The 13452-nt window shown below is 46.2% G+C and overlaps 1 protein-coding gene across 8 annotated transcripts in view; it reads left to right on the forward strand.

Annotated features, from left to right (window-relative positions):
* lrba (LPS responsive beige-like anchor protein) overlaps positions 1–13452 on the forward strand; it is a 197891-nt gene that overhangs the window by 46308 nt on the left and 138131 nt on the right. For 5 of the 8 annotated variants that reach the window (XM_042065961.1, XM_042066115.1, XM_042066045.1 and 2 more), the window contains exons 22-29: positions 4695–6263; positions 6386–6564; positions 6681–6834; positions 7472–7652; positions 9110–9231; positions 10418–10525; positions 10729–10870; positions 11084–11441. In XM_042065961.1, coding sequence (XP_041921895.1) covers positions 4695–6263; positions 6386–6564; positions 6681–6834; positions 7472–7652; positions 9110–9231; positions 10418–10525; positions 10729–10870; positions 11084–11441 — 2813 coding nt within the window. The remainder of the gene's footprint in view (positions 1–4694; positions 6264–6385; positions 6565–6680; positions 6835–7471; positions 7653–9109; positions 9232–10417; positions 10526–10728; positions 10871–11083; positions 11442–13452) is intronic. The other 3 variants (XM_042066494.1, XM_042066407.1, XM_042066185.1) reach the window with 3 other exon arrangements.

Here is a 13452-nt window from a genome sequence, read left to right on the forward strand (position 1 = left end):
TTGAGTGTGTTCCACGCTGCAGAGTGTGATGCTATGTTCTTGAGTGTGTTCCACTGCAGAGTGTTGCTATGTTCTCTTCGTTCTTTGTTCTGCTCCTTATGAAAACTGATGTTTAATTGCCATGGCAGTGAAAATAAAAAGCAATACCGAAATAAATAGGCCTATTTTAGTACTCTAAAAAACTAGTTTAATAGATCCAAGACTTTGGTGCATAGTAATTTTCTTAATTTTTGCATGGAAACGGAAATGAATAATGGTGCTAAATTGATTGTTGTGTTGAGTTCTGTTCCTGTCTAATTTGTATTTCTCTGGTGTGTTATTCCACATTTCCCTACTTTGCAGCAGGCTCTCAGTCAGGAGAATATTTCTGGATGCCTTTATGAGGACCTAATATTAGTTATGCATCATTTAGCAGCTTCTGTACAGACACACTTTGATGCATTCTCGGCGTCCAACCCCCAAACTTGCAATCGTGGCAATCGCACAGAAATTGATCATTACTTTGTGAATGGAAAGACTTATAATTGCCTTTTCCCCTGTAATTGCACAAGATTAATGCCATGCGGTGCTTTGGTCTGTGTACAAAGGCCCCGTGCTAATCTAAAGGCACTGCTTTCTGAGGCAAGAGGGACCTGTGTGGTGAATTCGATAGGTGACCTGGTGCTAAACCAGCTAGGATCCATGCATCCGCCAAAAAAAAAAAAAAAAGAGCTAAAGAAACTCAATTGCAATTTTATTGTCCCGTTTGATAGATTTCCTGCCAAGTGTGGAGCAGCAGTGCGGTTTGTCACTGTAGACTGTCCCTCCCACTGCTGTGGGGCTGTGTGTGTGTGCGTGTGCATGTGTGTGCGTGTGTGTGTGTACTGTGTGTACTGTGTGTGTGTGTACTGTGTGTGTGTGTGTGTACTGTGCGTGTGTCTGTATTCGTGAAACAGTGTAAATGTGAGGTTGTCTTTCAGGTGAGCTTTTGCACCATGTGTGTGTGTGTGTATGTATGTGTGTATCACATTAGCATATAGCACAGTACACACATGCACTCTCATTTGGTCTCTCCAGGGCTGTCCTCACACACTCGTTTGAACACATTTCCAATTCAGCTCCACCACGTCTCTACAATCACTAGAACAGGTCCCCATCAATTTAAGCAGCCCTGTGGGAGAACTCTGATAAATAAACACATATATGAGAGCATATGCACAGCCTGTTATACTGCACTCCAACATGCATATCTACAATTCCCTGGAAGCGGAGGTAGAATTTCCATTTCATTGTTCTTGTTTTATGAATTTGTTTTATGTGGTTAGCAGTGATTTTATTCAAAGTTTCTTTAAAAATATTTGGAATTTATTCCAGTTTTATGACATATATGTCTAGGAAAATGTTGGCGCATGTTGATGTCTTTTATTTAATTTTGTGTATTTCCTCCAAGAGTGAAGGTTGTTTCATTTGGTTAGGCCAAAAACCTTATATTAGATTTAGTTTGGGTTTGTTGCACCACTTTTTGGTTCACTAGATCACCAATTGATAGTTGCCCTTTAAGCTTGTTTTTTCCAAGTGTGTGTGCTCCTAGACCGAGGTTATATTCTCTTGTCTCCATTTCTCTGTGTGTGTCTGTCTCTGTGTGAGTGTGTGTAATTTGGCTGTAGAGTGGACAGATGCTTCTGCAGGGGTGCCTGCTGACACAACAGCCTTTCCAAGGTGCCCTGCTCCAGTTCTGCACACCAATGAGCTCCGAGCGGCACAGCTCCCAAAAGCGGCTCATGTGCACTGCAAGGACAAAGTGCCCTTCAAGCCTCCTCAGTCAGCAGTCTCAGGGCACATCTAAAACTAGTTGTTAGTGTCTTGCCTACATTATGGGGCTCAGATAGGAAGTGGTATGTGCTAGTAGTAGTGTGTGCGAGGGCGTGAGGGCAAGCCATTGAAAATAAAGGGTTTCAGTGTGCAGCGGTGCTGTTGTTGTATCCTATGTGTAAAGTGCTTTATACTGATTGTATATATTATTGGAACAGAAGAAGCTGGTATTGCCAAATTCATTCAATTGAGTGTTTTCCCTGAAGTTTAGTAGATGAGGATCTTACTGACTTTAGAACGGCCTCAGCGCATTTATTTCAGAACATTACAGAAAACTGCTACTGTACTTGCTTACCATTGAGCTCACCAGGTGTGTTTGTTTGAATAACACCAAAGAACTATGCAGAACAATGAGTGCAATTATGTATGATGAGTCTCATCTGTCATCATTGTCTCATGTGATTCAATCACTCATTCAGCTGCAGCATTTCTCTTCAGACCCACAGCTGGTGTGACTCTCACTCTTTGTCTGCAGTATGGATCCTGAGGGATACTATTGAAAGAGCTCTTGAGATAGAGATCCCATTCGCTGGACAGTCTTCATTGACTAGTCCTGAGTAGAGTGGAGACGCATCGACAGCTTTACAAGATGGGAGGACCATAACATCTTGACTATTGACTATACCTAAAGATAATCACTATATATAACTGGCATTTAACGACATTGGGATAATGCCATACTGCACAGTCATTTCCAGTAAACAGTCTCTTACCACATAGAGAGCTGTTCCTGCCCACAGTTCTTCCAAGATGAGTGTTGAATTACTTTGAGTGTTTCATACTTTTTCAGTTTTCACAGTGCTTTTTCATACACTGTGTTTACATGCATAGATGTTATAAAGTAATAATTTTTGCGATATATTTTCTTGACCCAGAAACCTCTTGCTATATACATTCCCCATTAGCTATAATGTTTAAGGGGGTTTACAGGATCTTGAGGCGCTAGTGTTTCGAGAGCTCAGGCGGTTTCACCATTGGAACGGTCTCCGTCAGTCCCTACTGCCACGTGGTCCCAATCCACACTCCTCTCTGGAACCCCAGGCACAGTGATTGCCATCGTCTATTCTGTGAATCTGCTCTTGCATGGTACTGTATATGGGCCATGGGTTTTGAAAAAGAGAAAGCAAGAGAGAGATTGTGTCTGCAGACGACATTGATTTCAGCAAAGGGAATTGCATTTAGCTAATCCAATTAGGGCCAGCCTCGACTCCCCCATTTCCCCTTTGTTTTGCGGTCGCCTGGTATCTATTGATCTAAATGGGACTCTCAGGCCCTACTGTATATGCCTCTTCCCAGACCAGTAATTCACCACCCAGGTCTCACCACACAGGCTCTCTGTCTAGACATGTCTTCTGATCTGAAATCAGCCATCATAATGCAGAAGCAGTTCTCAATAGCACTCTGTAGAGTGGCTCTCTGAGTCTCATAAGCTTTGGGAACAGATCGTTTTAAGGTCTGGATGCTGATAGTGCTGCAATGTTTGAAGACTGAACATTTGAACAGAAGCACATATGCGCAGTGTCTATATAGGGTATGTGTGCACTTGCACAGTGAACACAGCGCAAGTGAGGAGCTTTTACCCTTAATCGAAATGTGACGTTAAGTGCTTCATATCTTGTGGGAGAGTGTTTTCGTAGTAGACCTACTGAGGTTGATTTGCATCTGAATGTATGATTTGGCCCCAGCACATCCCATTAATATCATGATAGCTGTCACATTACAGAGCGCTCCCTTGTTTTCTTACAAGCACGTGGAATGAGGTTTTTCCACAGAATTGTGGGCTGGAGTTCAATTAGATTAGCCCAGAGAGGGGCCTTGAGAGCCCACCCAGAACGGCATGCTGCATGACTCGCATGCAAAAACCACAGTACTACAGTAACTTCTCTCGCATGGGAACTCAATCTGCCCTCCCTTCTCTCAGCCTTCATACTGTACATCCATCAGTCTCCGTAATCTGTGTGAAATGCGATGCACGTGATGTCATACTGCCACACTCATGCAAATGCTCTGACAGCACTGGCACAGGTTGTGAGGTGCACTTAGTTCTACTTAGCTCTTCTAATTGGCAAAATGTTGCATGTCAAATTAAAGGGAAATGGATGTAAATGCACCTCTCTGTGATGGTGAAAGACTAGAGAATGAGTCAAAGAAAAGGGAGGTAACAGGGGAGGGAGGCACAGAGGAAACTATTGGAGCAATCAGAAGCTCAGAGCTGGGAGACAATGGCTATGGATTACCAATCAAACCAGCAGGAAGATTAATGACCACCCTTGTTGCAGGCTAATTTAGAACAATAACGGCTAATTAATTACAAATAATCAGGTTCTCTCACCCTAAATGCAAATGGCCTGAAGTAAAGTAGTGTTGTGTGGTAGTATATTTCTTGTGTGTGTTTGTGTGTGTGTGTGTGTGTGTGTGTGTGCATGTGCATGTGTGTGCCTGTGCGTGCGCACACACGCACACACTGTTTATTTGACTTTCTGTTCAAAGAGCCTGTGTGGTGCAGGCCCTTTAATGAGGACGATGGAAATCGTCTTTTGCAGGATGTGCAAATGCCAAGATGCTAATCGCTGTCTGAGAGCGCCAGGGCTCTTCCTCAAGCTGTCATTGCGCTCGCTTCTTCAGCACACACTTCAGCCATATCTGATTAGATCTGTGTCACACTCCCGTGCTAATTACTCTATTTAAAGCATGCATACAAACTGCTTTGTTAGAAAGGTTACATATATACATTGTTAAGTTATGAAAACTTATCTTAACGTAGCCAAACTAGATAGTAATGGTTGAGTTTCCGCTAATTTATAATCTTGTTCTCATCCAAGACTCTGTATATATTTTTTCAGGTGACCTTTGAGCAACACAAGGAGAACCTGTCTCGAATGTTCAGGGAGTACCAGCGACTTGGCCCTGAGGGTGGTTCTGGGGCCCAAATCCGGACAGTATCTGGGGCCAGTCGAGATTCAGAGCTTCTGAGCCATGCCAATGGAGAGGTTACGGAATCCCCACTGAATGAGGAGATGGCTCCGTCCACAATGATTGAGCTGCGTGTGGATGAACAGCCCTCTTCTCTCCCCACTCATGCTAAGGATGAGGGAAGAGATGAAGAAAAGGTTAAGAACAAGGGAAGAGAAGAAGGAAGAGATGAGGAGAGAAGCCATACCTCTGTTGCTGTGTCAAACATCTTACTCCGTGCTGAAGAAGAGGAGAAGCAAGAGGATGAGCGTAGAGCTCAACAGCAAGACAACCAAGCTAGTGGAGCACAGGAAGCTCAACAGCAAGACAACCATGCTAGTGGAGCACAGGAAGAAAGTCAACATGACGCGGAGGCACCACATGGCCATGAACATAACATGAAAACTTCTGACAATCATGTAACTGCTGCTAAGGAGTGCAGAGATGGTGAGACTGAACCAAAAGAGAAGCCTGCTGTCCCAGCAGAAGGAGCTGAAAGTGGAGATGTAGAGAAATCTGAAGAGGCTGGAATGGAAAGTAGTGCTGAAGTGTGTGAGGGCAAAACAGAAGATGCAAAGGTAGAAGGAACAAATGATGTGAAACAGACTGCAGGAGAAGGTGATGCTCAGAAGGAGCCCGAGGTAACTGAAGTGAAGAGGGACCAGAATGAAGATCCTGACTCGAGAGAGATGGTTAAGGAGTCGGCAGCGGTTCTGTCAAGGGAAGACTCTGTAGAGCAGGGGAACTCTGAAGTTTCCAACTACAATGAGACTAGTACAGCCGGTGCATCCATCTTCAGTGAAGACCTGGTAGATGTCTCCTCTGTCAGTGATGCGGTCAAAGCCAGTGATGACAGTATGGAAGAGTCCTCTTTTGTGTCCGCCAGTGCTACCGCAGGGGATGATGATGGGGAGGGGGATGATGAGGACGAGGCTGCAGTTCAGAATAAAACAGCAAAGTCTGACACCGGAGAACCAGATGTACAGGCAGAGAGTGCTCCTATTAATGAAAAAGAAGCAATAAAAGAAAGCAGTGAGAGATGTGCAGACCAGGGAGAAGTGGAGAAAGAAATGGTAGACAGTAAGGAAGCTCAGCCTTCCACTGTGACTACTGAGGAGCCAGTGGCATCAGAGGAACCCACTGCAGAACCAGTGACATCAGAAGAACCCACTGCAGAACCAGTGACATCAGAAGATCCCACTGCAGAACAAGCAACATTAGAGGGAGCCACTGCAGAACCAGCAATATCAGAAGGACTCATTGAAGAGAAAGGACAGACATCTACAGCAAAGACTGAGGAGGGAGAGGGTGGTGATTCACAGAAGCCAGCTGCAGAGCCTGGGAAGGAGCAAGCACAGGGCATTGCTGCAAAAACCAAAGAAATCAAAATTGCTCGTCTTGATGTGTCAAGTGTAGCTACAGACACTGAAAGACTGGAACTGAAGGAGGCAACTACATCGGTATGACATGATGAACATATTCTTTGTTTTAGATGAGTTTAAGTATTACTTAGTAGTCTTAGGTCGAGATCTCACAAAAATGCCAGTGCGCCTCTGTTCTAACCCTGCATGTGTCCCTGTAGGAGACGAGTCAGGCTCAGGCCGCAGCATCTGGTCCCGCTCCAACAAATAGAGACAGTGCCTCATCTTCGGCTCGTTCCACCATGTTCCGTATCCCAGAATTCAAATGGTCCCACATGCACCAGCGACTTCTGACCGACCTCCTCTTCTCCATAGAGACAGATGTGCAGATGTGGCGGAGGTAAGGCAGGAGTATCTACCATATATCCCATAACCCGGCCACTAAACTGCTACTTTCTTTTTCTGATGTCTGTGTCAATTGGTGAATCTGTACTTATTACCTCTCACAACCTTCAGCCACTCCACCAAGACAGTGATGGACTTTGTAAACAGCAGTGAAAATGTGGTGTTTGTACACAACACGGTGCACCTGATCTCTCAGGTGCTCGACAACCTCATCATGGCCTGTGGTGGCATCCTGCCTCTGCTCTCAGCTGCCACCTCCTCCTCGGTGAGTGTCCCAGAACTGCGCTGTTCCAACAGGCAAAATAGTAAAGTCTGAGGTGTTGTTTGCGCCATCTCAACTCTTTATAACTGTTGTATTATTATTTTGTAACGACAATTAGAGGTAACTGTACAGCACTGCACTACTGTTGAAACAGCATTTTCCTTTCCTGGAGAGCGAACAAAAAAACATAGGAAACATTGATCCTATAGAACCGTGTTTCTCAAAGTGTGGTCCGGGGACCACTGGTGGTCCGCAAGCTATCCCAAGTGGTCCGCGAGCAGACGTGGTAAAATATAATATAGATATGAGTTGTTTGCAATATTGAACCAACTTGTATGTAAATCCAAACAGTTCTGCAACACTGTCTATGTAAGACATGCCAGTTTAAGTCATATTAATCTTCTGACACAATAAGCAAAGTGCAAAGACAATAAGCAAGGTGGTTCAGTGAATAGGCTAATATACTGTAGGTCTAATCTTTTTTCTTTTTTTTAGCTAGGTGGTCCGTGCGTTTCTTTTTTATTGGTTAAGTGGTCCTTCGTCTGAAAAAGTTTGAGAAACACTGCTATAGAACTATGACTACAATATGCTCCTTGTTGGTGTTGAGATGTGACCTCAGTGTTGTTGATGTGTTCTGCAGCATGAGCTGGAGAGCATCGAGCCGTCTCAGGGTCTGGCGGTGGAGGCCTCGGTCACGTTCCTGCAGCGACTCATCAACCTGGTGGACGTGCTCATCTTCGCCAGCACCCTGAGCTTCACTGAGATCGAGGCGGAGAAGAACATGTCCTCCGGCGGCATCCTCAGACAGTGCCTTCGACTCGGTCAGCTCTCTCCCGCTGTCATCCACGCTGTCTCATCCCTCTTTGCTCTCCTCCCCGCCTCTTCATTCTGCCATTTCTTCATTCTGCTGTTTCATCATCAGCCCTCTGACCTTGTCTTTTCTGCTCATCCCTCTCTCCACACCAAACAATAGCTGCCAGTGACTGCCTCTGGAGAGAATTTGCCTCCCTCGCACTCACACTCTCTTACACACACACACACAACACACACACACACAATCCCATTCCCCATCATTTTGTCATAAGTATGTTGTTGTTGTTGTAAGCCCTACACAAAGCTGTGATCTGGAATGGCTGCCATTAGTGTGGGACCCTATCATGGCTTTTTCTTTTTCTGACCGCCCCAGGCCTTCTGTTTTATCAAAGCAGTTAGGAGCCCAGCAGGACCAACCCTCATAGCAGCCTCTTAAATGCTCTCACTCTTCATCTGAAATTCATCTCACCTTGGCTTTTTCTGGCTGGCCATGTGTCTCCCTGACACTGTGATTCGAATCACTATCCCCCTTTTTGGCTGAGGTAATGGCGCTCTTTGAAGCACCAGTTTTTGCTCTTAAACTTGACAAAAAGCAGCCCTACAAAATGGTACCTGTGTTAAATGGATGCAGCATGCCACCACAATTACATTCTCAAAGCCTCAGCGATTGGCTGAGAAGGGGAGCGGGGGGCGTTAGGGGAGAAACTGAAGCCTGCTTTTAGAGTCCGTTTTATGAAATGAATATTTGATGAGGTCTGCTGGAGCGTAATCTGATTTGGGAGGCAGTAACAAGGTTTTGGCTGCCGTCTCTGCTACAAAATGGCTTTGCCCGTGAATAGCCTTAATGGAAAAAACCAGTCCGGTCCCTGCTGAGTAATACCCTTAATCTAAACGCTTTACACTTTACATTTGTCAGTTGTCAAAGTATGGAGGCAGAGTGGGTATGAGAACGCACATGCACTCTCACACAATGTCTTTTTCTAGAATGGTTTGCCACCCATTAGATTAAGCTTGTTTTTCAAGCCATGGCAAAGCACCATTGTGAAGTTATCAAACAGAGAATATTTTGTGCGGTGTGCGATGGTTTGTTACCTGGGGCTGCAGCAGAGAAACAACATCATCTATTATTCAAAGCCTGCGCTGCTCTGTCAGGGGTCGCTGCCTCTGACCTTGTAAGACTACAAGATCACAGAGAACATTACTTGGTTGTGTGTTGCCACAGATGTTGGTCTCCTCCATTTTTTTTTTTTTTTCTCTCTCTCTCTCTCTCTTGCTTTCTTCACACCTTTTCTCTTCGCTTTGTTCCTGTGCCTATTTTCATTCTTTTTCTTTCCAATGTTGTTCTATTGCTTACCATCTATCCTTTTCGTGTTTTGATACCAAACGTAATATTTGGTTTGTTGTTCCATGATGTGCTCACTGCTGCTCTTGACCGCCTCCCTCTCCCCTCCCTCCATCTCTGTAGTGTGTGCCATGGCGGTGCGCAACTGTCTGGAGTGTCAGCGCGGTCAGGCTGGCTCGGACAGCGGCCGTGGTCACAAAGCTACGCAAGGCCACATGGGAGCAGCCAAATCCATGCCTGCACAGGCAAGTCCACTGACGGCGTGCTGTCCATTCACTTCTTCTGACCACATTAACATCGTATTATGGGTGGTGATTTGTTCTAAGATCAGAACCTGTGAAAGTGCATTATTAGTTCACACACATACAGAATAATATGATGACTAATTATATACAGTATATTAGGTCATAGGTTTTGAGGTATGTTTTTTAAAAATAAACTGGTTACCATTGCTTTTCTGGAGAGATGGTGAATATGTAAGTAATCCAGTAACGGGCTGTCCTACATTGTATGGACACACATTCAGCAGAACACTGTTGTGCTTTGGTTTTCAGTACAATTATATTTCCTCGTTTCTTGACCTGAACTGAAACAAAGAATCCATATCAGTTACTCTGGACAGGGCAGTATGTCTATGGCCCCTGGATTTGATCTGGAGTGTTCCTGGAAAATATCTCCGGTCTTCCTGAAAGTGTGGCTCAGACACGCCATCTCATCCATTATTCAGGGAGCAGACATTACATTAACTGACCTGCACTCCAGCGTCACATTCAGGCTCAAGTGTGCAAACATTTACAGAGATAATGTGTTAAATGGCAACAATTAGCTTACTGCTGTAGTAGCTTTGCATTAGTTATAAGATACAAATCAGCAGGTTTATGTTGAAAATACATGTAAGCAAAGCAAAGTGCTGTTTTTAATAATAATAATAATGATACATGTTATTTGTTACATAGCGCCTTTCAAACCACCCAAGGTTGCTTTACAGAGTAAACACAGTAAAAAAAAAAAAAAAAAAATCAGCAATTGAAGACATTTTACACATAATTTTTGTTCTGTTTGGGTGTGCTGCAGCATTAGGGAATGGTGTAACAGTTTGCTAGTTACTTTGTTAGCTAACCAGCTAATAGTAGCAAGTTACTTTGTTAGCTAACCAGTTAGTAGTAGCAAGTTACTTTGTTATCTAACCAGCTAATAGTAGCAAGTTACTTTGTTAGCTAACCAGCTAGTAGACTATTCTGTCACTTTGCTCAATTAGCCTGTTATTGTCACATGCCTCCAGTAGAAAATGAATGCAACTCAGAATCTTGTTTTGCTCACTTGCATGTATCATTGACGTTCATCTATCTTGCTGTGTCTGAACAGATTTGTATCTTTGGTTTGTATCATTCACCGCATGTTTGTGTGTGTATGTGATTGGTGTGACCACAGAGTCCGGTGGATATGGTGACTGGAGGGATGTCTCCTGTCAGAGATCTGGACCGACTCCTGCAGGACATGGATATAAACCGCCTCCGAGCGGTGGTATTCAGAGACATTGTGAGTGTACATACGCTCACAGCATGCACATGGGAACAAGGGATATCAGACTAATGGGCCCTTTTTATTGTTTTAGATGTGAGATACTGAAGTGTACTCTATTATAGTGATCGTGTGTGTGCGTGCACGCGTGTGTGCGTGTGCGTGTGTGTGCGTGTGTGTGTGTGTGTGTGTGTGTGTGTGTGTGTGTGGTTATCTTCCAGGAGGACAGTAAGCAGGCCCAGTTCTTGGCTTTGGCTGTAGTTTACTTCATCTCTGTGCTAATGGTGTCTAAATACCGGGACATTCTGGAGCCTCAGAATGACAAAAGAGCTGTCCAGCACAGGCAGTCCACCAGGAGCACAGGTACAGCACAACTGGACGCCGCCACAGGACGCCCCCACGATGAATAACACATGTAGTGGAGCTTAGACACATACAGTTAACGCTTGTCTAGAGAGAGCATTTTAAATTATGGTATTCCATTAAATAACATCAGTGTAGAATGATTAGCATGAGCAGATGTTCTGTAGCTGTCTGTAAGCGCATAGTACTCATGCTGCCCATCTGTGTGTCCAGAGAGCCTCTCTTCTGGTGTGGAGCTGGAGGGCGGTGTGTCTCTCCGCCGCCGAGACTCTGGTATAGGGGACGAGCAGACCTCCTCGACTCCCAGCGAGAGTGTGGCCAGCAGCTCGCAGGGGCCCGACGCCGTCTCAGAGGCACTGTCCACGCTGTCCCTTGAGGTCAGGAAAGGTCAGGAGGGTGCCAGTGAGCGCGAGTCCAAAAGCAAGAATGTGAAGGACATCCTGCGCAGCCTGGTCAGCGGGCCTACTGATGATGTCATGGTGGACCCCAGCCTACTGCCCCCCACCTTCTTGGGAGCTGTGGGAGGAGACGGCAGCCGTGACAAGTCTCTCCAGTTCCAATCCTTCGACAGGTTGGTCAGCACAAAGATAAAGAAAGCAGATATGACATTAGATGGATTCTCTTTCACTTGTTTTTACTTGTGTCATTGTATTTCAACGGTGGTTAAATAGGATTATCTGTGGTTATTGTGTGTATTGTGTGCAGAGTGGACCTCTGATCTGTCCATTTGAGATTGTATTTAGGTAAATACAGAGGGGGAGATTGTGAGAGGGGTTCCTCTCTATCAGTGTTTCAGATGCAGGATCAGGCCTCCTCTGTGTGCACTCACACAATCAGGATCACATCTGTGTGCACTCACACACTCAGTATCAGGCCTCGTCTGTGTGCACTCAGTATCAGGCCTCGTCTGTGTGCACTCAGTATCAGGCCTCGTCTGTGTGAACTCACACACTCAGGTTCACAGCTTCAAGTCAGTTACCTGCTGAAGAGCACTCGAAGAGCTGTTTTGAAGTCGTACACATGAAAAGCGTTTAGGTTTTTGAGCGTCAGGAAGGGCCTCCTGTCAGGGGTGCTTTTTGAAGCTGCTCTCTTTTCATCTGCATCCTCTCTGGATCTCTATTCCTTTGGCATCTATTCCTGCTGCTCGCCACACAAACAAGCTATCAGCGCTACAAAGACCCGACTGCAGGAGAAGCCATCAAGACAGCGCAAGCATCAGACACGCACAAGCAACGAGTGGAGTTGGGCTGTGGAGGGGAGGGGGGGGTGGGGGTGGGGGAGAGACAGACGGGGAGAGAATACTTCAGTGTGTGTGTGTGTGTGTGTGTGTGTGTGTGTGTTTGTGTGTGTGTGTGTGTGAGCGAGAGAGAGAGAGAGAGAGAGAGACACACAAAATACGTCTGAACTGAGTCTGCCTGCACGAAGCCAACTGTACTCAGCTGATCCCTGATATCTCCAGTTGAGAGTTTTTATCTGCAGGCCTGGATGTGGGGCTTTGGCTGCCCAGACGTTTGAAAGGGCCTGCAGACGCATGGAGCAGCTCCACTAAATTAGCCCCTCTCGGGGAGAGGGGGAGACAGGCTGGGAAACAGGACCTCTCTGCAAGACAACATTACTGCCTGTAGGATCGGCCCGGTGTCTGGTTTGCATTTGAGGCTTTGTCTCTGACTCGGGCAGACACAAAGCAAGTGGGAGGAGGGTGGACGGAGAGAGCCTGAGAAAGACGGAGGATGGCGGAGAGCACTAAGCAGCCGAGCCTCTTTTCCTGCACAAACACCTAGTCAAATGCTCCCATGTCAGGTGAAGGGGCTTTACACCAGCTTAGCCGCGCAGCCTCCACTGCCCCCTCCTCCTCTGGGTCCCTCGTCCTCCCTCGTCCTCCGCCTCTCCGCAGGCGCAGGCTCTCTGGGAATCGGCGAGGCTGCTCTGTGATGTGTGTTTTATCTGAGGAATGCTTTGTCAGGCATCAGAGCGCTGCTGGTATCTGGTGGGGATTACCCTGGCTCCTGCCGCACTGCTGGAGAGGATAGGTTCACAGCTCGGCGCGCGGGGGGGGGGACGGGAGGCTGCCCAGGCCCGAGCCCCACGCTAACCCCAGAGCTAGGCCTCTTGGATGGGGTGGTGAGGCTCGCGCAGACCCCCTTATCACCACTGGGGATCCACCAGGCCCCAGTGTGGAGGTGCCTAGTTATCTTGATGGCTCTTGGTCTGCTGTGTTGTCCTCTGGTGTCTGTCTGTCTTTGTGTGTTTTCTGTTTGTCTTGCACTCCATCACTCAGTTCCTTGATGCAGCTCTTACACATTCTCAAATACTTAAACCGTTCTAAAATGCCCGACCCAAAACACTGTCTGTTATGTCAAGGCTGTCATTTTGCACATCACACCAAATGCCTCATAATTGTCCATCAGACTCCCATCTGCTAGTTCTCAGCTGGTCTCTCAGTTCTGCATGGAACAGAGAGCGTGGTCAAATTGACATTCTACCCTGACGCCGAACATGGGAATCCTTCGTGTCTGCTGTTGGATTTATGGGCGTGATGTGTGGGGAAAGCGGGATCTCGCAGATAAAGGCTGGACCAGGTC

Source organism: Alosa sapidissima, chromosome 1, assembly GCF_018492685.1.
Source record: "Alosa sapidissima isolate fAloSap1 chromosome 1, fAloSap1.pri, whole genome shotgun sequence".
NCBI classification, from domain to species: domain Eukaryota; kingdom Metazoa; phylum Chordata; class Actinopteri; order Clupeiformes; family Clupeidae; genus Alosa; species Alosa sapidissima.